General features: G+C 37.6%; 2 protein-coding genes across 4 annotated transcripts in view; one reads left to right on the forward strand and one right to left on the reverse strand.

Annotated features, from left to right (window-relative positions):
* Positions 1-3,229: 3,229 nt before the first annotated feature.
* On the reverse strand, positions 3,230-16,768 carry LOC111866611 (pescadillo homolog). Its single transcript, XM_023855731.2, has 9 exons — positions 16,644-16,768; positions 16,233-16,466; positions 14,572-14,943; positions 13,825-13,963; positions 12,776-12,912; positions 9,734-9,993; positions 7,760-7,947; positions 5,680-5,831; positions 3,230-4,280 (listed from the first exon to the last, which is right to left on the reverse strand). Exons 1-9 carry the CDS (start codon positions 16,665-16,667, stop codon positions 4,011-4,013), a joined length of 1,776 nt encoding a protein of 591 aa, XP_023711499.1. The 5' UTR covers positions 16,668-16,768; the 3' UTR covers positions 3,230-4,010.
* Positions 16,769-20,320: 3,552 nt separating this feature from the next.
* LOC117282484 (beta-1,3-glucan-binding protein-like) overlaps positions 20,321-24,523 on the forward strand; it is a 15,575-nt gene continuing 11,372 nt past the window's right edge. For 2 of the 3 annotated variants that reach the window (XR_004513235.1, XR_004513236.1), the window contains exon 1: positions 20,321-20,410. Coding sequence is in view for 1 of the 3 variants with exons in the window: in XM_033752354.1 (XP_033608245.1) it covers positions 22,944-22,947 (4 nt within the window). In the remaining 2 variants the exon portion in view is untranslated. Of the gene's footprint in view, positions 20,411-22,651; positions 22,948-24,523 lie in introns of those variants that run through there. The other variant, XM_033752354.1, reaches the window with a different exon arrangement.

Genomic DNA, 24,523 nt, shown 5'->3' on the forward strand with positions numbered 1-24,523 from the left:
CCTCTAACCTGGCACTTGCCTGAACTGTGAATAAGGAAACTTTGTTACTGACTGATTACTGATGATTCTATAGAACAGTCTGTCCTCTGCAGTTACTGTCTTAATTTCCTACTACAAAAGCTAAAGATACACCACAGAAACCACAAAAGCCCACCACTTCATCATTGTTCATTGACGCACTTAGTAATGGAGATGATGCTGGAAGAGAAAGATGTGGAAGCAATCATACTGTTTTATGGTTGATTAGTGTGGGCTGACATATAATACACAGTACCTTAAATTTTCGGTATAAATGCTTTTGAGATCTCGTAAAGTGCATTCATGCAATAAAACAACTCCATGATTTTAGTCTGCAAGCAAATTATACTGACCAAGCAACTGCTGCTTGTCAGCGAAGTTAATGCCAACTTTAGCAGATGCTAAACGTGGTCAACAATGAATCCCCATGGCTGTTAATTTCAGTTTTCTATACCGGAGCCACTACTTCTTGAAATAGCTCCTTAATTACCCTCACAAGGCTGAGTGTACCCCGTTCCAGGCCCACTACTTCTCACAAAATCTGGTAGCGCTGCGAATCGAACCCAAGAACTCTGACTGCTAGACCACAGTCTGTCATGCAACAAGAGCAGAAAAGCTGTTTAGATCTTATGTTACAGTGACAGTTTTATTTACAGTGCAATACAGTTTTCTGTTCAGGAAGGCAGATTATACAAGGGCTCATCAGAAAGTAACCTCCAGTGAGCTGTTAACAAAACAAGCAATGAGAAAAGTATAATATACAAAAAAAAAATACATACATACAAAATCAACTCCTCATTATTGCTGAAGTCACAACCAGTCCTCCAGGTAGGTAAACAGGTGGTAGTTGTTTGGATCGAGATCTGGGCTATAAGGAGGTTGGTCAAACAACTCCCCATTGAAATGCTACAGCAGTGCTCAAGTGCCCATGTTAGGTGGGTTCCTGTCACCACGGCATGGTGCATCCTCAGGTAGCAGATGGAGGAGACGCCCTCCAGTTTGGAGGGAAGCTGTGAATATATTCAATAAGCAGTCACGGACAGCCAACAAGGGGTGGCGCACCAGCTTGGGGTTGTGCGTGGGCCTAACAACTTCTCAGGTTCGCCAGGGCAGTGGCACAAGAAATCTTAAAATATAAGTTAGATTTAGCGGGAGTACAGGAGGTCAGATGGGATGGAGGTGGCATCGCACCAGCAGGAGACTTTACATTTTTCTATGGAAAGGGGAATGAAAATCACGAATTAGGTACAGGTTTTATCGTACATAAGAGAATCGTATCAGCAGTTAAGAGGGTAGAATTCATTAGTGATAGGATATCATATACAATACTAAAAGGTCGCTGGTGTGATATCATTGTTATGAATGTTCACGCCCCAACAGAAGATAAAATTGATGACATGAAAGGATATATTCTATGAAGAACTAGAACATGTATTTGATAAATTCCCAAAGTACCCTATGAAAGTTTTGTTAGGAAATTTCAATGCCAAAGTAGGTAGGGAAGACATTTTCAAACCAACAATTGGGAATGAGAGTTTGCATGATATTAGTAATGATAATGGAGTTAAAGTAGTAAACTTTGCCACATCAAAAAATCTTACTGTCAAAAAAAGTACAATGTTCCCACATCGTAACATCCATAAATTTACTTGGACATCTCCTGATGGGAAGATACACAATCAAATAGACCATATTTTGATAGACAGGAGACGGCACTCAAGTATACTTGATGTCCCATCATTCAGGGCAGCAGATTGTGATATTGACCACTATCTGGTGGAGGCAAAGGTTAGGGAAAGACTGGCAGGGATATCACTGCTATCAACTTCATATAAAATTTTGTCCAATATTATTCTTTCAAGGTTAAGTCCATATATAGATGAAATTATTGGGGATCATCAGTGTGGGTTTCGACATAACAGATCCACTACAGATCAGATCTTTTGTATTCGTCAGATATTGGAGAAAAAATGGGAGTACGGTGAGACAGTACATCAGCTATTCATAGACTTCAAGAAAGCCTATGATTCAGTTAGGAGGGAAGTATTGTACAATATTCTGATAGAGTTTGGGATACCCTTGAAACTAGTTAGGTTGATTAAAATGTGTTTAAACGAAACGTATAGTAAANAAGTTCTAATATTTGGGAACAACGATAACAGATTGAAACCTGATTCAGGAGGAAATTAAGAGGCGATCGAACTCGGGTAATGCTTGCTACCATTCAGTCCACAACCTGTTGTCTTCTCGTCTGCTGTCCAAAAACATAAAAATTAGAATATACAAAACTATAATTTTGCCTGTGGTTCTGTATGGGTGTGAAACTTGGTCTCTGACATTAAGGGAGGAATATAGACTGAGGGTGTTTGAGAACAGGGTGTTGAGGAGAATATTTGGACCGAAGAGAGATGAAGTGACAGGAGGTTGGAGAAAACTGCATAATGAGGAGCTTCATAACTTGTACTCTTCTCCAAGTATAATTAGAATGATCAAGTCAAGGAGGATGAGGTGGGCAGGGCATGTAGCACGAATGGGGGAGACGAGGAATGCATATAGGATATTGGTGGGAAAGCCAGAAGGAAAGAGACCACAGGGAAGACCAAGGCGTAGGTGTGTGGACAATATTAGAATGGATCTTAGAGAGATATGATGGTATGGATTGGATAGATCTGGCTCAGGATAGGGACCAGTGGAGGGCTCTTGTGAACACGGTGATGAACCTTCAGGTTCCATAAAATGCTGGGAAATTCTTGAGTAGCTGCAGAATTGGCAGCTCCTCCAGAAGGGCTCAGCTCTATGAGTAAGTAAGTAAGTGCTCGAGTCCAAGCAGCTGTACGCAGAATTGCAGTCATGGAGGAGCACTAAACCGGATGTCAGCATTCCACATCTTGTTCTGAATGGCCCTATGCAGTTTTCGTAATGTTTTGCAATACAAAATGTTGCTAAGCTCACAGGTGGCAGACTTCTTGGACACAAGCAAACAAAAGCATACTCCCCAATATGACAAGTTCTTCAATTCTGTGGTGACAAAAAAAAAACTCTGTGGCCTGTAGTCTGCAAGCGAACTATACCGATCAAGCAACCACCAATTGTCAGGGAATAGCTCAAGTATGTACATATTTTTTGTACATAAGACTTCTTTTTCCTCACTGTTTTGTTAAGAGCGCACCAGAGGTTACTTCCTGAACAGCCCTCATAAATATGATCAATATCAGTAATTACATAATTATAATTACATGCCATTAAAAGCACAGAATAACAGTGTAAAAACTCTCTACAGCAGTACCTTACATGAAAATTTTGTTATGGCAGTAATAAACAAGTGGCAAAGTGCAAACATGTTTCATACACACTCAGTTTCTGCACATTATTTTGACCTTTCTATTCATGTATTGCAGATACAAATGCAAAGCAAACCGCTATGCCGTCAGAAATTATTTTTTTAAATGGCCATCATAAAATTGTTTCAAATAAATGTTTTATGTTGTAATGACGTTATCATATATTACTTTCTTGTACAATGAACCACTCTTGAGAAAATCAGTAATTTCATTTCAAATTTCTCCTTCAGGTAAAGTGAAAGTTGCCCTGAACCAGACCGAATGAAAATAAAATATGCAGGGCAACTCCTCATGTAGTCCCACCAATAACATATTTAACCAAATCTGGAGTTCGTCGATGATGAAAAACAGGTGTGATCTCTCTTATTAAACATTAATTTTACACAAAACACAATATGAAATTATATATTATTCTGAAAATCTTTTATCTGATAATGTAACTGTTATTCTTATACAAATGAATACTTCAAAAACAAAACTGTGTGGTCTTGGCAATAATGTGCCAGGTTCACTGAATGTGCCTCATCATATGACATGATTTTTGAGGAGGGGTATAACAGTACATCATACCCAAAATTTTGGAAATATGAGAAATTAAGTACAACATCCCCATGGTGGAGAGATGGTTCCACTTTTTATTTATTTACTGCTTCATGTATCAGCTGCCGCCTTCATCCTCTTTTCTTTTTTCTCAGCCTTATGTTTGGCCTTTTCTTGTTCATCATGAAGGCGACGTTTCTTCTGAAGCAGCCAGGCCTCTTTCCCTCGTTCTGCCCTACCTTTCATCATGCTTCGATATAGGTTACGATGTTTCTTCTTTATCATTTTCTCTCTTAACTTGTACTCCTGCCTTTCTTGTCGCTTTTTCTCAGCTGGGTCTTCCCGAGCAACAACTCCCATACTCACAGACATGCGTTTCTTCTGCAAGAAACAATAAATTTACATTATAAATGTTTATATTTATTTGCCTGTCTGAAATATAAGACTGTTATGTTTTAAAATTATTTTGAAGACTAAGATGACTTTCAATTTAAGTCAACTGTCCTACTTATTCATGACTGTCAACACATCAAAAGGACCAAACAGTAACTTAAAAACCATTCATCTTACATTGTCTTATGTCTTTAACCAACAGTTTAAGTTTTACACAAACGACTTTCATTAGAGCCAGAATGTTGGTAGTGGCATTTTTCTGATCGTGGGTGTAATGGTTTGTCTATTATGACTTAGTTTTGTGGAATCATGTAATGTCAGTTCCTAGACTAGACAGCTATCCAAGCCATGATGCAGCACATGAATGTGGGGATGATATTATGATAGGAAAGACTTCATACTGCGTACCCCACTCTTTACAACCTTCCACACCCCAAGACTATGTCAAAAGCGCATTTTACAAGGACTTTACTTATAGAATACATATATTATACAATTTAGCTGATGCAATTGTTTTGGATATGAAGTGTACTGTCCGCCGTCTGAAGTATATTCGATATATGTAACATTGAAAATTGGCTCTACTTTCTGATCAGATGACTGTTGTTACATGCATAAAAATTCATATGAAGAAAGCCCTCAACGTGAGAAAATGAACCCAACTAACCAGGAAACCACATAAAGTGTAGTGGTGGTAACACATAACCACAAATTCAGGAAGAACACTAACAGCACAAACAAAACTATATGGCAAATTACCAAGACCGAACCAAAATGAGATTCATGTATTTCCCTGCAAATGCAGAAGGAAATACGTATGTGAGACAAGACGTCCACTCCAAACCTGAATCAGTCAACACAAATGTTACACAAAAATAGAGAGAAATGTCAGTTCAAAGTATCAGAACACTCCCAGAATGAGGACACAGAAGAGGTCATGAGAAAAATGAAGGAGGTAATATTGGGGGGGGGGGGAAGAGGCCACTAGCCAATCAAGTGTAGACATTAAGTTCCATATGGCAACATATAGTATTCCGCCTACACAACACACCCATAGTGACATGTTCTAACCCTTAAGTTATCATCAGACTGTGTTATATGTATTATCCGCAAAACTGTTAGTACTGTCAGATACTGTCTGCAAGGAAAATTTTAAAACTTAAAATCGCTATTTTAAAATTTTAAATTTACATTTCATTACACGTGTAAGTCAACATCTGACAAATGATAATTGTAATCTAGCCTCATGATGGCTGTCTTGTCTTCTAAATCAAGCTATTAAAATATATGAAATTTAAATACATAAGTGTAATGATGCCCAAGAGAAGAACAATGAATGGAGAATAGAGCACCTGCAATGGTCTTAAAGCCCACATTCTATACCAACCTTCTGTTCTCTGACTTTGTCTTTTTCATGAATTTCACTTTCATTTCCATCTTCTCGCTCCTCTTCATTCCTCAACATTTCTCCTTCATTCTCACTTTCATTTTTCTTTTCAACCTCATCAGTCTCTGATTCCTCCTCTGTTTCTTCTTTTTCTGAAACAATAAACGTCTCTCAAGTGATCAGTTACTAGCAAGATACTATCCAATAGTGATCTATGAACTTTCACTCTATAATGATAATTATATTATAATGCATTTTTGAAGATGACAGGTTCCAACATCAAGTATGTAAGAATTTTCTGACTTGTCTTCAATACAGAAGCATCATACATAACCATGCAGTAGATAGCTGATCACTTAGTCTGCAAACACAAGCACGTGCTGCCATGTGATATAACAAGTCCATTCTATGGTAGTTTCAATATAATATTAATTTTCATAACCTGTAACATAAGCCTTCTACAGGATGGGGCACAGAAACTTCCTTTTTTGAAGGCGAATAAAAGAAGAATTATTGCTGATAGACAAAATTTATGTTTAGCTAATGAAAGAACACACTTTAAAGTTTTAAATCATGTGGTTTTAAACAAAATATCTTGAAGGTGGTGGCCACCGTTCTCTATGCACTGATGCAACCGTTTTCTGAAGTTCCCTTCTGCACGTTCCAACATGTGCACCAGAATTTGGGCTACTTCTTGCCAAATAACATTCTTCAGCTGAAGCAGGTTTGTGGGGCGATGTTTAAAAACCTCTGCCTTGAGGTATCCCCATAAAAAAATCACAGGGCGTTAGATCAGGTGAGTGCGCTGCCCACGGGATGTCACCTTGAAGCAAGATGAGCCATCCGGGGAACTTTGACCTCAAAACTGTCATTGAAGCTCGGGCTGTGTGGGCCGTGGCACCATCCTTTTGGAACCAGACATTTCCTAGATGCATTTCTTCAAGAGCTGGTTCAAAAAAGTTATTAATCATGTCCACATAACGCTGTGAATTGAGAGTAACTGCATGATTGTCTTCTTCAAAAAAATAAGGACCAATAACTCCAACTCTTGACAATGCACACCATACTGTCACCTTATCACTGTGAAGTGGCCTCTCATGGAGCTCTCTGGGATTGTTACTCCAATAGCGCATATTCTGGTTGCTGACATATCCGGATAAGTGAAAATGTGCCTCATCACTAAAGAAAACAAATGTATCAGGGGGTAAATTTTCCAATAATGTTTCGCATGCCATTATTCAGTTCTGGAAATCATGTGGTGACAATTCTTGCACAACAACCATCTTATAGATATGGAAATGAAGATGCTTGTGAAGAATTCGGCACATTGAACGATTGGATATGTCTAGGGCGACTGCATGTTTGCGAGCGGAGCATCTTGGAGATCTCAAAATCGACTGTCGAACTGCCTCCACATTTTTTGGCGTCGTAACGGTCCGTTGTTGTCCTGATGATATTTTACCACACTCCCAGTTGTCATAAAGTTCTCTACCCAGAAAACAATCGATTTCCAGTCGGAAACCGGACCTCTGGGCTCAATTCCAAAGTGAGTACGGAACACAAGCTGCACCTCCATGTAGGAATGGTTGTTCGAAAAATAGGCTTAGACAGCAAACGCACACTGCTCACTCGTCCACCTTGTGTTTCCTACTGAGGGGTATTACACAGAAACTTCCGCGAGTGCTGCGTTCGCCGAGCCTATCCCCACTTTTCTGCGACCTACCCTCCGTTCACAAAAAGGAAGTTTCTGCGCCCCACCCTGTATTTTCAGTAATATGAATACAGACTCAGCATTACATTGTGCAGTGACAAAATGTAACATATATCTATAGGTAATTATTTTACTTATATGCTATGAAACATCTGGAAATCAAGGGTGGTGAGAATAATGAATATACTGAATATACAGAAGTGCTATCCATTACAATTCAACGTTTGCTGTTCATACAATGAAACCTGCCTTTAGAAACATGTCAGGTGCTACCCGATTGCAAATTGTCTTTTCTTTCATGACAGATACACCTGACTATATATGGACATTCAATAGGACTAACTCTCTTAGAAAAAAGTAGATACTAACCTGGGTTCATTTCTGCTAATGAAGGATCCTCAAGTGCTCTTTCCTCTGGTGGAACATACTGTTCTCTTGTTTTATCTATAAATGGTGAAAGATGTGGTGGCAGGACTGCTCCAAGAAAATACTTCTCAACAGGCTGGAGTTCACGTGCATTTACAGAATCAAATATCCACTGTGGCTGAACATAATATCTGCAATGTACAGAAATATCATATTAAACTACTATGATGTATGTAAATGGAGTGATCTGTTGACAGTATATTGTTACCTAATTCAATTTTGGGTAAATCCCGCCTCTTTCAGAAATATGACAGTTCCAAATTTTCTACAGCAAATGCATTTTGTTAACAACACAGCACGACCCAAACAACAGGATGACAATAAGGAGTCCTATTCATCAAACGATGGTACCACAATATGGCAGACACTCAACTTCCTTTAAAGAGAGGCAGTATAAAGGATATGAACCAAATTGGTTCTAAATTTTAACAAAGTCTTTTTAAACCATACTTGTAAACAAACTAATTATAATAATGTAATGTGTTTTGCTACTGATGACGCCGCTCAGATTGTTAATTGGTTTATTTAACAACCTACAAGTCTTGGCTACAATTAATTATAACACTGTTACAGGTTTACACAATTTACAACCCTACACAATAATCTCTTCATTCTGTCCTCGGTAGTCTTCACGTATTTATAACATGGGAGCTATACCAGTGTCACTGTATTACAAACTCCCAATAACTTCTCACACTATTGGTATTCTTCACGTTCACGATTCGCTCGCTACAACTGAACTCTGCGACTGTAACAATTCAACTGTGTCACTCCTGATCACACTGTCTCACATACTGCTCGGCCGGCTTTTTATACCGTTCACTGTTGCTTGTTGCCTGTGTCAACAGCGGTGTCACGTATTATGTCACAGTAGGCAGCGCTGCCACATCACACTAATTTCTAAATATTTGAATATATTCATGCACATCACTGTAGTTATTAAAGGATTAGATTTTATATTCATGGCATTGTGACGATACTGTATGTATGTATTAATATTGACCAATCACATTGTAATAGTAGTTTCTGCCGGTACTGATATAGCCTTCTGAAGTTGGTCTCTCAGACCAAAACATGTCAAGGATGAAAGATTAAAAAATAACAATCACACTGGACAGAGTTGATAACCTTTCAGCTGGTTAGTGATAATGTGACGGGCAAGGATGAACCAAATCAAATGTTCCATCTGATCAAAAATTTCCTGTACATTTGCATGTGTCTGAGCTAAGATATAGGTCTCGGCATGGCAGATATTCAGTCAGTATCAAGAATGGATGGCACAGTTTGGCATCATCAAGAATGGACTAATGACCTTGCCAGAAATGCTCATACCATTTAAATACTCTAGACTGCAACAGAGTATTCTCACTGAATACTGCAGCCGTCAATGAATTTCAGCACTGTAAATTCCCTAAGAGACAAGAAACTTCTTGAACCAACAGTGTACCTGCTATAAATCCATATTCCCTACTGCTGCCTTCATTAAAGAGAGTACATGAATGAAACCTATTTTTGCTACCTGATGTCAGATCCATGCAGCAAAGAGTGTGTCATGAATCATTTCATTCCACATTCTTCAGGTATTTAACCTTAGCAAGTAAAATTAGAAGAATGAATGTGATATCAGGTAATGTTTATTGTACACACAATTAAAAAAATGTTCTTAACATCTGAATGATCCTCAAGGTTAAGCTCTACCACATCTTTTCAATTTTCAAAATGTCAGCAATGCAAAGATTTCTAGATCTTGCTCCACTATGCCTTTAAATAATTCTGTGTAATAAAGATATATCACAGCAATCATTTCCCTAAAAATATTTTACACTCTTAATTAAACCTAGCCACCTTATCCTCTAAGAGACTGATTTCATCCAGAATTATGAACACTTAATACACGATGTCAACTAATCTCTTTACCTGGAAATGTATTGTTTTCCTAAGCTTGGTCTGTCCACAATTTGATGTGTTATACTCTCATCAGATTCATCAAAAGTGGCTCCAACAAATAGCAGTTTATCCCATGATACTTCACCACCGAAACACCGGATTGTAAAAACAACTGGTTCACGAGGTACTTCTCGATTTAGGAAAAACTTCAATCCTTTAAAGAGGGTCTTGTGTTTCTTTACTTTTTCTGCTTCCTGTTTAATTTCTTCCAGTTTAGTTGGATCTTCAATCTAACAAAAGAAACAATTACACTAGAATGTTCATTCTACATAGCATGCTTGCTTGTACAGAATTAATGTCAACTGAAAAATTCATAATCATAGTAATTTTTGCATTCTTGTACTAAAAATGATTTCTGAGAAGTTACAGAACCAGTTCATGCAATAATACAGTGCAATGGCGTACAGTGAAATAGTGAGCAACAATCTGACATTAGGATCTTAAGTGGCTACTGACAATCATACAATGACTTCCAAAACACAATAAACTAAACCTATAGTCAGTCAATCATAATGCTTGGTTCCTAACAGGAAATGTGTCTGATGACAGCTCTGTCAACTGGTCCCAACTGAGCAGGCTTCTTATCTGGACACAGATACAGGGTTCAGTCTCTAAAACGTTGCTTTAAATAAAAATAGGATGACAGATAATGTCCACAATGTCCATCATGCATCATCAATATAATGTAGCATGTTTGGCTACTGAAGCTGCTGTTATCATCATGAACTTCTGAATCTTGTGTATGGTACTTACTTGCAATTAAGAAGATGCCACTACATCATCTTGTTTTCAGTAACATTTAACCACAATAACCAGTGCATGCAGCACCATTAGCACATGAACATCTGATCTTTCAAGTTCAAAATCTCAGTCTGTAAATACTAACTCCAAGAACCAGAGCCCTTCTTATGATGCAAATATTTGATCAACTGCTCAAGACTGCACACTTTATGAAACATGAAGGTTCATTATCATGCTCACAACAGCCTTCCAATGGTTCCCATTCTGAGCTAGATGAATTAAGTCCACACATTGGCATACTCTGTTTCATTCAGACTCATTTCAATATTCCCTCCCTGCTATGCCTAGGTCTCTTAAATGGTTCCTTGCTTTCAAGTTTTCGAACTGTAATTCTGCATACATTTCACATCTGTCCTATGTACACTACACGAGTCCATCTCATCCTTTGTGAATTTGATCATTCTATTAATATTTATTGAATGGTACAAATTACACAATTTTCTTCATCCTCCTGTTGCTTTCTTGTCTTAGGTCTGAAAATTCTCGTCACTCAACTGTTTCAAATACCCTCAATCTACGTTCCTCCCTCAGGTTAGAGATGTCATACACAACTAAAATAAGTTGAGTATATTTGAATGTTTATGCTTCATATATAGGAGACAGGAAGACAAATGATTCTGAATTGAAAGGAAGCAGCATTCTCCAAATTCAACATGTTCTTAACTCTTTGTGAACAAAATGTTGCATGCTTTTGCCATGTCTCAAGCCAATTAGGTCAGCTCAGTGTACTCGCATTAAAATTTCCACAGACTAAGAGATGCACTCAACGTTACTCAACACAGCAGTTCTGTCAACAGATGGCATCAAGAGTGATATAATGTCCAGAATTACTGGGTTTTTGGACTTTGTCCATCATCTGGTATTCTAAAAAACACTAAAGAACACGTTTTGGAAACTGGATATGTTTATTTGTCCTCAGGTGAGGAGGGGAGACCTACTCTGTTGGGCCCCATTAGAAGGAGCTAACCTGTCACTGGAGGTCCAAAGGTCCAGTTATTGGTCCAGTGATTGAGGTTAGCTCTTTCTAACAGACCCAACACAGTACGTGCCCTAACCTCCACCTGAGGACAGAAACATATCCACTTTCCAAAGTGCTTTTTAGAAAACCGGATGACGAAGTCCAAAAACCCATTAATTCCAGGTGTTATGCATCATCATGAGTATGCTTTAGAATCTACTCAATATATTGTGGTTTAGAGAAAGGAAAAGGCCTTCACACTGTATAAACCTGTGATCCTTTGAAGGTAATCTATGAAACTATTGTGGGTTTCTCTGTGCAACTGCAATGAAGTTTCTTAGCAAGTAGTTCTAAGGCAGGTCTTGGCAGTCAAAAGGTTAAAACACCCAAGTAAAGCTGTAATCTACAATTCATTTGTACCTTGAACATGTTTCCTAAATTGTCCATACTTTTACCACATCATAATTCTTGTCAGTCTACTTTACCTCACTGTATGTCTGTCTTTCCTAAAGTTCCTTCTATCACCTCTCCTACCATTCCTTAGAAAACTGTAAAATTGAATTATCATTTAACTCAGTTACAACATATCCAGTAACAGAGGTTGTAGCAGTTCACTGCATTCATTCATTTAAATTGTTAATTTCACAATTAATATAGTCTTGAGATTTGAGGGTCTCATGGCAATTAATAGTGGGATATGATGACATATATTCTGGATAACAAATACTAAAGTTTCAAAGGAACACACTGACTCCATCTTCATGGTAGGACAAATAAGAGATGGAAGCGGTACGTTCCTCTGAAACATTGGTACCCATCATTCTAGATGACCATGATCTTGGTATAGCTTTGTTTATCAAAGCTGATCAGCTAAAAATGCCCATTAAGCATAAAAAGTCCATATCTGCAACTGTATTGAATTCTAAAATACAATATCCTAAGATTCATATTTACTGCTTCATCCTGTAGTATATAATTTGATGTTTTGTTGCATAAATAACAGCAGGCTAGAAGCATTTGCTACCCAATACCATGGGAATTTCAAATTGCATTACATAACCGCAGTATCACTGTCCACTAAAATACACACATAAAGAAAATACAGAACAAAAAATATCCTTTACTTGAAACACGTGGGGCTCAAACCATTTCAGAATAAAAGTGCATAAAAATGATATAAACTTTCATGTAATGTTTAAGGAAATAAAAAGTAAAACTGCAAACAATGCCAGTAAGAGTAAAATGTGTTTCACCATTGGAAATTGGTCTATTTCTACTTCTTCTTCTGCAGTAGTATCTCTGCCAGTGCAGAAAAGTGGAACATTAAGTGCTGCAACACGTTCTGATACAAAAGCTTCTTCATCAACCAAAGTCTTCTCTGTGGCATCAGCTGAAATAAAAAGTATAATCATAATTTATAACACTACAAATTTAAGCTTTATTTCTTATTATCAACATCTGAAAAACATAATTTGCAGTTTCTTTAAGCAAATATTCTTCCTGCAACCTATCCATCTCCAATAGTACTGATGGATTTTAATCAATCTCTCTATCAAATTGGACATTTGCACAATGGAGTCACCAGTCAAATAGTATCAAATATTAAATAACAACATACAACACAACAACGGACCTCCGAACACCACATCAACCATTGTGTATATAGTATGTCCGTACAAACGATTACAACTGCCAACTTACAAATACCACCATATATACAACTTTTAACTGAACTTTTTACTTTGTAATTGGTTATTTTAAGACTTCAACTTTTATTGGAATTCATATTTTATATTCACTCATATCATTTTATACTATTGTATACACTTGGAAGTCTAGTACTGTATTCTATATTTGACATGCAATTCAGTAACTAAAAGTTTAATGTATTTGCCTGATGATGGCTTTTTGAAGGCCGAAACATGTAGCAAAAGTATCTCCTAGAGCTATTTACACGTATTACTGATTGTTGTATTGTGACAGTTTTCAGTAAGAAATATAATACACAACAGGATGCATTCACTGAAAATTACCAATATAAAATTGGCGTACTTAATATCAACAAAAGCTTCACACACAGATGCATATGATCATTTTTCATACGTAATTCCACAATGAATAAGATCTAAAGTTTCTGTAGATGGTATATTAATACAATTTTTTACTTTTTGGACATTCTCTAAAAATTGAGACAATGGGTAATGTCCAAAAAGTCAATAATTGCAAATTCCATTATAGCTACAACTGTTCATGATTTACTAGAACCAAAATTGGGAAGTGAATCAATAAATGTACATATTACCTGAAGATACAGCAAATTTTGGTGGGTAGTGAAGATTCAACAAGTGGTAGAGTCGGAAATTGACAAACCCCAGCATAACACAATAAAACTGCACAAATGTTGACATGACTCGGAAATCTACTTCTAATGTAGACTGAGGCTATAAACAGAGAAAATAACCATAAATGAACATATCCAATTCCAACAATGTATGCAGACTGAAGTATTGTAGTTAGTGTTATTTCTTAATGTCTGTTTGGAGTTTACAGCAAACACAGAGTAAATATAGAGTATATGGGGGGGGGGGGAGCAAATATTTGAATATGAAATTCATCTTTAGTTGTTGTAAAGTACTCTGTGATCTACATTATACTATGACAATATATACGGTTAATAAATTTATTAAATTACTCATCATAACATGAATATTATCATTTATTCATTAAGGGACTGGTTGCATAAGATAAGACAATACTTCCAAGTTGATTATGAAAAATCACAAAGTACTACTTTAGCATTATACACACACACACAATGGGAAAGAACAATTAAATGAAGTTTCAAGAATAGAATAATGGCTTTATTAACACAGAAAATAGTAAAAAGTTCATCAAGAAACAAACTGTGCTACCTGAATATTGATATAATGTGCTAAAACTGATATTCAGGGTCAATGCATGAAAGGGCAAGAAGTCTATTGTGCTGAAGAAGGGGCCTCAACTGCAAACAGCCAATTCCAGCCAGTTACTACTAAATTCAAATAATTACCACAAAACAGAACTGGTGTGGCACAATCCATGTAACAGTCTGTCCTTTAATTTCAGCCTGGAAGTAGTAGCCTTTGATGGATACAAACACCTTTCTGAGAGTCTGTGATGCAATAACAGCATGTAGAAATTCAATAGTCAGACGTCGACAAAGTGCCGACTGATCACGAGGCACATGTTGCAAGGAAGGGAATGTTGAGAACATGAACAACAGTGTAAGACAATCATCCAAGTCACGCAAAGCATCAATAAAGGATGGATATCTTTCTTTCACTATGTGATCCAATGTTAAATGTGGACGATTTTCTAGGGTCCGCTTTATGGTCTCAAAGTCTCGCAATGCTCTTGCTTTTCCCATTTTCTTTGCAAAAATCTGAAACAGGATCATATTAAAGACATGAATAACGAAAGGATTACTCTGTTACAGAGAGTAAGTAAATCAAATCATAGATCATAATCACAGTAAAATTCCATAACACAATGGCAATGCATGGTCGTCCTCAACCCCTTGATAACTCTTCAGCTAGGTAGAAAATTCTCTGCTTTAGTATATACAACAGTTCAACAACAAAGTCTGCCACTGAACTCTACACTGAGCTTAATCCACCTTTATAAGCTATATGTCTATGACCTACTTTTGATATATCTTTACAACATGGTGAGCAGACTTGTTTGCAAGATATTTTAACATAATTTCATTATTTACTGACAGACACCAGTAGCTCTATAATAAAATTAAAACAAATATAGTTCTTTCTAATTTTCACATACTTTTAATACTAATTTGGACATCATATACATCAGTTTACCTTAATTTTGTTTAAGTTATGCACTGTCTTTAAATTATAAACTAATTCTATGACATATCCAATGACAGATGAAGTAATGTAGATGTGTGCTAATGGGTTCAAAACACATGGTATCATAATGCAAAATGTTTTCAATTTTATTATTATCCTCCCATCAACAAATAATTTTACCATGTGGTCTCCACACATGATGATTCACTGTCAAAATTCTCTTCCCCATATGGTACATCACCTGCCCATTTCATCCCTCTTGAGTTAATTATTCTAACAATATGAGATTGAAAGTAGAACCAGCAAAGCTCATGTACAGAATTTTCTCCTTTTCTTCACCTCTCTTAGGCCCAAGTATTTTGATCAACGCTAGTAAAATTATGCAGCTAAAGTACAGGACGTTAACTTTATACAAGGACCAGCAAAGAGAAATACTGTACAAAGCAAGTAGGATTCCTTATCCACTAACTTGTTCTGTTAATGGGCCACTGAAAACTGTAATGTTTCATATGAAATATACAACACAACTAATTCTGCCACTGCAGCACTGTCACTTCATTACAAGGCAAAGAAGAAGCAAATAGTAACAGATCTAGCATCGGATGCAGACTTTTGCAGCATGCATGAAGCTTCTTGTATCATTTGCTAGTAGACTGCATTCACTTGTCTGCGTGACACGTAAAGTAAAATTACCATGTCAAAACACCATGATTACTTTCTTCCAAGAAACATCAAGATCACTACAAAAATCACGCTGTTAAACCTACAGACATGAAATATACAGATTACATCAGCAAGCGACTACAAATAGTATTCTAAAGTAAACATAATCCAATTTACCATTGCAATCACTATCATGTACCTTATAGTCCCTAAGTTTCCATATTATGGGTTCATGTAATAAGAACTGAATATCCTTTAAGTGATATAATGTTTTAATCCCAGTAGCACCCTTTTGAGCTCTCTTCCTGTTACGTGGTTCCCGTGGATATATTCCTTTCAGTATACATAACTTCCGAAAATCCTTTAGTGATAGTTGCAACATTTTTAGGGCCGTCTTTCTCGACACATATCTGTTGCCTTCCCCGGACTCATACTGAAAATATTAAACATGTATGCAATAAAGCAGACTAAGAATCGCACTATTACTTGTAAAATCAGACAGCTGAATGAAACGTAACCAAATTAAAACATAATAAAATTAATCCAGTTTTAAAATTGCAACGTAACGAACATACCACATAAGGCATAATGATATCCTATATTATCCTACCTTCTTCTTCCTCTTAGAGACCATGATGGAAGTGATATAATCTCTACTGAAGGTGGTAAATTATTGTAATTAACGTGCCCACGTGCTATTCAACACATCACAATCCGCCATTTGCAATTACAAATACCAAAAAGAGCTGCGATGCAGGTAGCAAATCTGCCGGATTAAAATAAAAATTCTAAATTAGGAATAACACATTTTAAAATAAACATCACTCCAATTCTTAGGAAATATATACTTTAAAAGTAACGGTTTCATTATATTAAATATTGTTATTGTAAACTAATAATGAAAAAGAGGCCGAAATTAGACAAAAATTAAACATTGACGTTGGTTAACCTGAATTCCAATCTCTTTGCAGATGGCAGTAGTATCAACAAGTCAGGAGTGTTGACTTTGGCTGTTTCGCCATGAATGTATATTGGCGGTTTTTTTAAAATATCTTGGGGTCAAAATGTGGTAGGTTGCTATGGAATGTATGTTGTACATAAAAGCAATAATTTTGGAGGGGAAATCATGCGATCTTATTTCCATTATATATTTTTTCCACAGAGTGAACTGATAAGGTTTGTAAGAGATCACGACGTATTTTGGGGTGCCATTGAGTTATTGTGTAGAATTTTCGAATAAAAAAGTCAGTTTTACGTTTACTTTTCTCCAATTGATAAGTTGTACGGTTGAGAATCTGTCTGTTGGTACTAGAGTAGAAACAGCTATTGAGGATATGTTAAAAAATGTTAAGAAGAAATCTGGAACTAAATTATAGGAACTAGCAGGGGATTGTCCTAATTTATATAACGTGGAAATTGATTTGTAGCTTAACATATGGACAAACTGAGGAAATCGAAGGATATTCTGACTGGGGGAATTTGCCTAAAGACCTTTAAAACATCGGCTAGACACGTTATCAAGGTTTTAAGTCTCTCTTCGAAATTAGAAATACACAACAAGATGGCAATGTCCTAATTTAGGATATGACAAAATTTAGATGCACACACCAAGTGGAAGATCTTGTTAGCAATAATCTGAGCCTACTTTGTCACTGGTCAGACATAATGGACTATAGGCCAATCCATTTCATATGGCTTTCCACTGTGCTTCGAAGTTGATTTAACTATATTTGCTTAGGTATATCCGAATGAGTAATGATGCATAAGGATGAATTATGAATAACATAAAAAGGAAACAGTCACGGACCATTTTAAGAGAGGCTAATATTTCATTGTTTGCACATGAGAAACTTTGAAAAGCCACAAAATCCCAAGTTAGGAGAGCTGTCGAACGGTCGAGAATCGATGGCGGAACCTTCCGAATACCAAATATTAATAATAACCACTCAACCATGACCATGGTATACAAACATGGGCAATGCTGATAATTTACGATGAATAATTGTAACGAGTGAGGGTCACTTTTAATACTATACTTTGTGCTGGTAACTCCGATTATAGAGATCTGGGGTAGCGCAGTCGATATAGCCTACGAGCTGGACGACCGAGGGGTTGGAGTTCGAGTCCCGGTAGGGTCAGAATTTTCTCTTCTCCATATCGTCCAGACCGATTCTGCGGCCCACCCAGCCTCCTATCCAGTGGGTACCGGGGGTTCTTTCCCCTGAAATAAAGGGGCAGTGTCGTGAAGCTGACAAATCACCTCCAGCTAGTGCCGATGTCAATAAAATGTGGATCTATACATCCACTTCACCATACGCCTTCATGGCGTAGTGCCTAATTAGTTAAGTACAGAGACAGCTTTACCTTTTACCTTACTCCAAGTATAGACTAGATGGACACGTTTCTAAAACGAAACAAGATAGGTTTATAGAGCTGCCTGAACTCTTTCTACTAAGATGTCTGACGGTGTGATGCTTGCATTTCAATTTGATTTAATCGGAAGAAGTGCACCAAGTAATTAAGTAGGACTGAGCATATTTGCACCTGACCTTCATTGAAAAAAAACAATTATGTATTTAGAACGTTTGAGTGGTCATAGCAAATTGAACATATTGTCGCGTATAAGGGTTTAGAGTGACAAATAATTGTGGGTTCTATATTTGATGACTGGGTTCATTCGCATTTCTTTTATGATTACACTTGGTTATAAAAGCTCACACATTGAACTCCTTCTTGAAACGAATTTCTCACTGTTGTCTGAATCTCGGGCTGGTCTCTAGTCTCTCTAATTCTGGATCTGGATCTGATCTCAACTGAGTCTGTGTCTGAGTCTTATGATACGACCGACGGTCAGTCGGCCAGCCTATCATGGAATAAAGCCCTAATCTCAGGCTTACGACCAGATTTTGATCACCGTCAGACAGTTGCGAGTTTTTTAATGTGGGAGCTCTCTTTGACGAGAGTTCGAGTCTGTCGTTTACAATTCCTGCTGCGCCTCGCCAGCGCAGTCATTCTCAGGTTCGAGTCCTGCGGGACTCGTGACCATATTTTATTGTCTCAACGTCAAAACCAGAGTCAAAATTATGTTACGACCGACGGTCATTCGGAGAGTCTGTCTTTAAATAAAGTACCCATCTGGGTTTAAGGCCAGATCTTTATTGCTGTCAGACAGCTGCAGGCTTGTTGATGTGGGGCTCTCTCTCTGGCGAGAGGACGGGTCTGTCGTTTGCCAAAATCACAGTCAGCAGTAATAAGGCTGCTGTCAGTATGTGCAATTTACATTTTACATGTTATTAAAATACAGGGACTCTGTCAGTCCAGGTTCGGTACAGCAGATCATGCCCTATAATTAGTAGCTCCTGCTACAACAGCAGTCTACTCACTTTAACAGTCTTATGCTTGACTGTCGCAAAGTTTAAGTTTCTTTTACTTTTTTACTCTTTTTTTAAAGAAATATAAGAGATATAAGCAGAGTTCTTCGTTAAGCTCAAAATCTGAACTCGAACTGTTCTGTGCCGTTAATATTTGCAGAAAACTTGAAAAGGAAATGCATTTTAATTTCGGTATAACAATACATACCTAAAGTGATTGATGTAATATTGTCACGTGTTAGTTATTAGACACTGGGTTTTGGTTGGTAAGGGGATTTATTGAACCCTTACAAGTAACTACAAGTAATTAAAATACTATGGCTAATCTACACACTACAGTCCAATACGACACAAGCTAATTCCTCTCAGTTCGTCTTCACTAGCAGTTGCCATGTTGGGCTCAACTTCCGTGTTCAACTGCTCCTGTCCTCGCTGACTAGCGACTGTCTCACTCCCAACCGGTGGCTCCAGCTCCCTCACATTCTAGACTGAGACTGAAACTAACTTTTCAAAGTCAAAGTCAGATTTACGTTACTCCTTGTTATTTACCGCCAATGAGTTTTTCTTTGCACCAAGCCTCTCGAGGATCATGACCAGATATTTTATCGGCGGTTACCTAAAAATGGCAGTCTCTTTTGTCTCCACTATTCCGGTCTTTCATCTACCTTGTCACAATACGGTGAGGGATGCAGTTAATTTTCTTTCCGTAATTATATGAGAGCCTTCAAATCGCCGCGGTCTAATATGCACGATTTAAACAGTGACCCAGAAGCAGTTATTTGCAGTGTTCTAGAAATTCAGAATTGAGGTGGATGATAAGCATATCTAATCTACAAGTTCTAGTTGCTTGTGTCATAGACGTGGAATATAAAAGCAGAGATAATAACATGTTTAAATACTGTCGCTACAAGAAATATCCTCTGACTTGCACTTATATATACAAGTCAGAGGGAAAAACATGTTGCGTGCAGATACCTTTTGTTTCCCTTAAGGAATCTTTATTTCGGTAAGTAAACGCCCTTCAATTCAAGCGAGTGTCTATCTGTTCTGTATTCATTGAATTTGAGATGGCGCTTGATTTGACCTCTTACATTTACTGTGAAACTCAATTATAAAATTATAAAACAATATTTGTCCTGTATTTCAGACATGATTTACTAATAACTGGCTACAACATAAAATTCAGGGTAAAAAATATATCAGTAGAACAAGTTCGTTTGGTGTTTAGAACATCTTATACTCACTAGAAATGTCTACTGATCCGAAGCGAAATCGACTCTCCTCTGAATTTGCCCCTTTGCTATTTTTATTTCTGCACGAAAAAAAATATATACATGTATATTTATATTTAAAATGAATTAACACATGCCTGTGTTGTCGATCTTGGTCTGGTCTTTTTGAATATGGAGTTAAAATCGGAGATGTAGTCTTCAATTTTAAGAAACGTGAAATGATTTTGTGTTAAGCTTGGGCCTGTTTTTCACTTAAGGCAGCTCCTGTTACTGTGGCTTTGTAAGGAAAATTCCCGCTTGGATATAAAGTGATCGAATTCTTTCAATTTACTTGGATATTTTCTTGAGTTCGTTATTTAAGGATGAGGATCTTGAGATATATCTTTGGACCAGTGGAAGAAACTGGAATATGGAGGAAGAGGTATAACCGTGAGCTATACAAACTATTTAATGAACCAGACATTATTGGATTTATAAAGGTGAAAAGGCTTGAATGGGCTGGACACCTAATACGTGCCAGCGAGAATAGAACGATTAAGAAAATACTTAGTACCAAACCAGAAGGAAATAGGAGAGTGGGAAAACCAAGGTTAAGATGGGACGAATGTGTGTGGCAGGACATAAGAATTTTGGGTGTAAAGAACTGGAGGAATGTAGCATCGAATGGAGAAAAATGGCGAACAATCCTGAGGAAGGCCAGGGCTCACAAAGGGCTCTCGTGCCAGTGATGATAAGGATTTAAGGACGCTGTTGATGATAGGATGATCAAAAAATGCAAAGAAGTTCGTGGAATAGGAACGGGCATATTAAGCTTGTGAGTGAAGGAAATATCCTACCGAAAAGAGAATATATTGAATAAGCAGTCGCCTAAAATCTGAAATGGATGGTGCTCCAGTTCAGAGATCAAATGGGGTCAATCACCGTAAATACTTAACTAATTACGAAACGTTAAAGGGGAATGAGGCCGGTCACGGTAGCCGAGCGATCTAAGGCAAGTACGTCTTCACTCACTTGGAAACCGGGATCGTGGATTCGAATCCCAATCAGGGCATGGATGTTTAGTTTGTGTGTGTGTGCGGTTTTCTGTGTTTGTGTACAGGTAGATGCCTTGCGACGAGCTGATCACCCGCCCAAGGAGTCCTACCGAATGTGTAAGATCTAGAAAAACCGAAGTGAACGGAGAAGTTCATGGAGGTAGGCCTAGCCCCATTGGGGCTGTAGTGCCAAGGAAAAGAAAGGGGGAGAGGGAAATGAGAGAGGAGAAAATCCCAGACAAGATATTAGTCGGAAAATTCCACTTGGAAGGTGTAGACATTAACAGAACAACAACATTGCAATATATCAGAAGAGAAACAGCAGGAGAGGATATGGACCAGAATACAGTGGCGTGCTGTTGCGGATATGTTCTGTAAGAAGCCGGGAATTTCTTGACAAGTTTAGTGATTGTTAACTTCTCAAAATCTCTGCTGAATGTAATCAGTTACAGTGGCGTCATTAAATTACCCAAGAATCAGCAATTTCACCAGAATATTGAACGTATATTTATGCATAAATATCAAACCCATTTTACAGCAGGAATTACATTGTATATTCGTACTCTCAGAACCACATAATTTACCATAGGAATAAGATTTTCATTATGGAAGGTATAATTAACTGACGACAATACAGCTACGGAAAGCAATATGATACACTGAGAAACATGTTCATATGGAAGAAGCCTCAAGGTCGAACTTATATTATTTTTCCTTGTAGCGATATTACACGTTTTTCATTGGAATATTATATTTATTATAATTCGCTAATGTCAGAGAAATTTACCCTTGTACATTAATGATAGCTAGAAAAGAGGAACTAGTTCCAGAGAGAGGGGATAATTTGCATTTATGTCCATATTATCATATTATCACACAGGCGGAACTATGGGTGGTTACTCTACTGACCTCGTTTCCGTTTGCAACTAGTTACGTTTGTAAAGCTACTTTTAGGTTTCCAAGAATCTGTTACCTTTCCAGTTTCTGACGTTGTACACGTCACTGGTGTGTGGTCTAGTCAATCTCCAATATTCGTAACGTGAGTTTATACCGACTGTCTCGGTACTTAGTCCGTAAGTGGTCGATTGTGTTAGCCCTGGAGGACCAACAAGGGAAATGGAACATTTGACGAAATGAGAATTTGTAAAGGAAACAGAAGCACTTGGGGAAATGTCACTTTGTACAGCAGAAATCACACATATATTGAACTTGGACTGAACGGCGGTGAACACAGTCTCCATCCCCATTTCTATGCGAAGATTCTGAACCGAAAATGCGTAAGTAAACCCGTTAATATTTAACTTCTTTATTAAGACCGTCACAACACAACCAAATCAAGATCAGTGCCTAGTTTGGCTCTGCTACATGTTTCGGCTATTAATAGCCATCATCAGGCAAATACATGGCTAACAGATATACACCACTGAACTGCAGTATTAATAAAATTGGATACAATAATATTCATTATATTAAAATATTTGACGTAAAAATACAATAAATTAGTCTATATAAAACAAAAGTTATAATATAAAACAAGAATAAAATTCTTCGATTGATGCTTTACATCATCGAGTCAGTCGTTGGTTTTTCTCATGTTGTTTCGTTCCCGTGGACAAATTAGAGTATTCTATATTTTGTGTATAAAAACTGTTATTGGAGGCTCGTGATGTAGATGTAGTAATATTAATGTTAATTATTTAGTCGGTGCCTCATCTTACAAAGTATTGTCCGTTCTATAGGGAATGTAAACCTACCTTCGCTTTACACTTCTCTGATACTGCTTGCATCATGATCACCAGTACTTGAACAAGCCACTGTAATCTTCGTACTTACACACCCAATGCAGTAACGTTGGTGGGTGAAAGCAGAATCTCTTTCACATCACAAATATATTATGAATTAGAAACAATGTAAACATGTTGTTATTGCACAGAATAAAACACACATTCTGCTCTATAAAATCTATATTTCAGAGAACGTTATGTACCCGGGCTTGATTTAAGTTTAATGTCAACCTGTACACAGACTGTCTACACGAGGAGACATTAATAAAAGTATTGAAATATTTGGCAGATAGCTTCCCGTTCTGAACGCAGGTCGTCCTTCGTACGGGTCCATTGGTACCAAAATCCCGCCTGTGGTAAGAATGTTAAAATATGAACCGTACAAAAGGATATCGATTATAACACTGAATATTAGTTTGTCATGTTTGTCCATTGAATTCCTTTATGCCAACTACAGAAGGCTCCAGAGAGTAAGACGCTGTGTAGACAAGGTCTATCGTGGCTCCCATAAATTCAAAATTTGAACCACTCGCCAAATTGTCACCAAACTTCGAATGAACAACATGCTATTCAACGTCATCACAAAGCCATAATCTTCAGTCTGTATAATTACTAAAAGAAAACGATGCACGTACGAATTCATGAGGTGGGTGACAATTTTTCCAAGTAAGCTTGTGGACCACGCCACTTCTCATTCAACTGTGCACCTTAGCGTCTGCTGGGGCAAAAATTGTCGACATTGAACAATGTTAGACTAAGTTAGAATAGGTTAGGTTTGCGCATTCAATTATTCCTACCGGCAGCGTTGCATCACATAACATTGGATTGAGTTAGGTTTTTTTTTAATTCCCTTAGTGGGGGGGTGGGGGGTGGAGTCCAACTGGGTCCACTCGGCACGGCGGCCACTGATTGGCCTATTGTAGCCTGCCCCGCGTGATTATGATGATGCAGAATTTGGTGGAATGAAGACTGGAAAAGGAAACCGAAGTACTCGGAGAAAACTCGCCCCAGCGTCACTTTGTCCACCACAAATCCCACTTGACCAGACCCGGAATCGAACCCGGGCCGC

Source organism: Cryptotermes secundus, unplaced genomic scaffold, assembly GCF_002891405.2.
Source record: "Cryptotermes secundus unplaced genomic scaffold, Csec_1.0 scaffold885, whole genome shotgun sequence".
Taxonomy (NCBI): domain Eukaryota; kingdom Metazoa; phylum Arthropoda; class Insecta; order Blattodea; family Kalotermitidae; genus Cryptotermes; species Cryptotermes secundus.

Coding starts and splice junctions, on each gene's coding strand:
- LOC111866611 (XM_023855731.2), bottom strand. CDS start 16,667: ATGGTCTCTAAGAGGAAGAAGAAG. Junction 14,944..16,232: donor GGAAACTTAGGGACTATAAG/GTACATGATAGT, acceptor ATCCTGTTTCAG/ATTTTTGCAAAGAAAATGGG. Junction 9,994..12,775: donor AAATAGACCAATTTCCAATG/GTGAAACACATT, acceptor TTCTTTTGTTAG/ATTGAAGATCCAACTAAACT.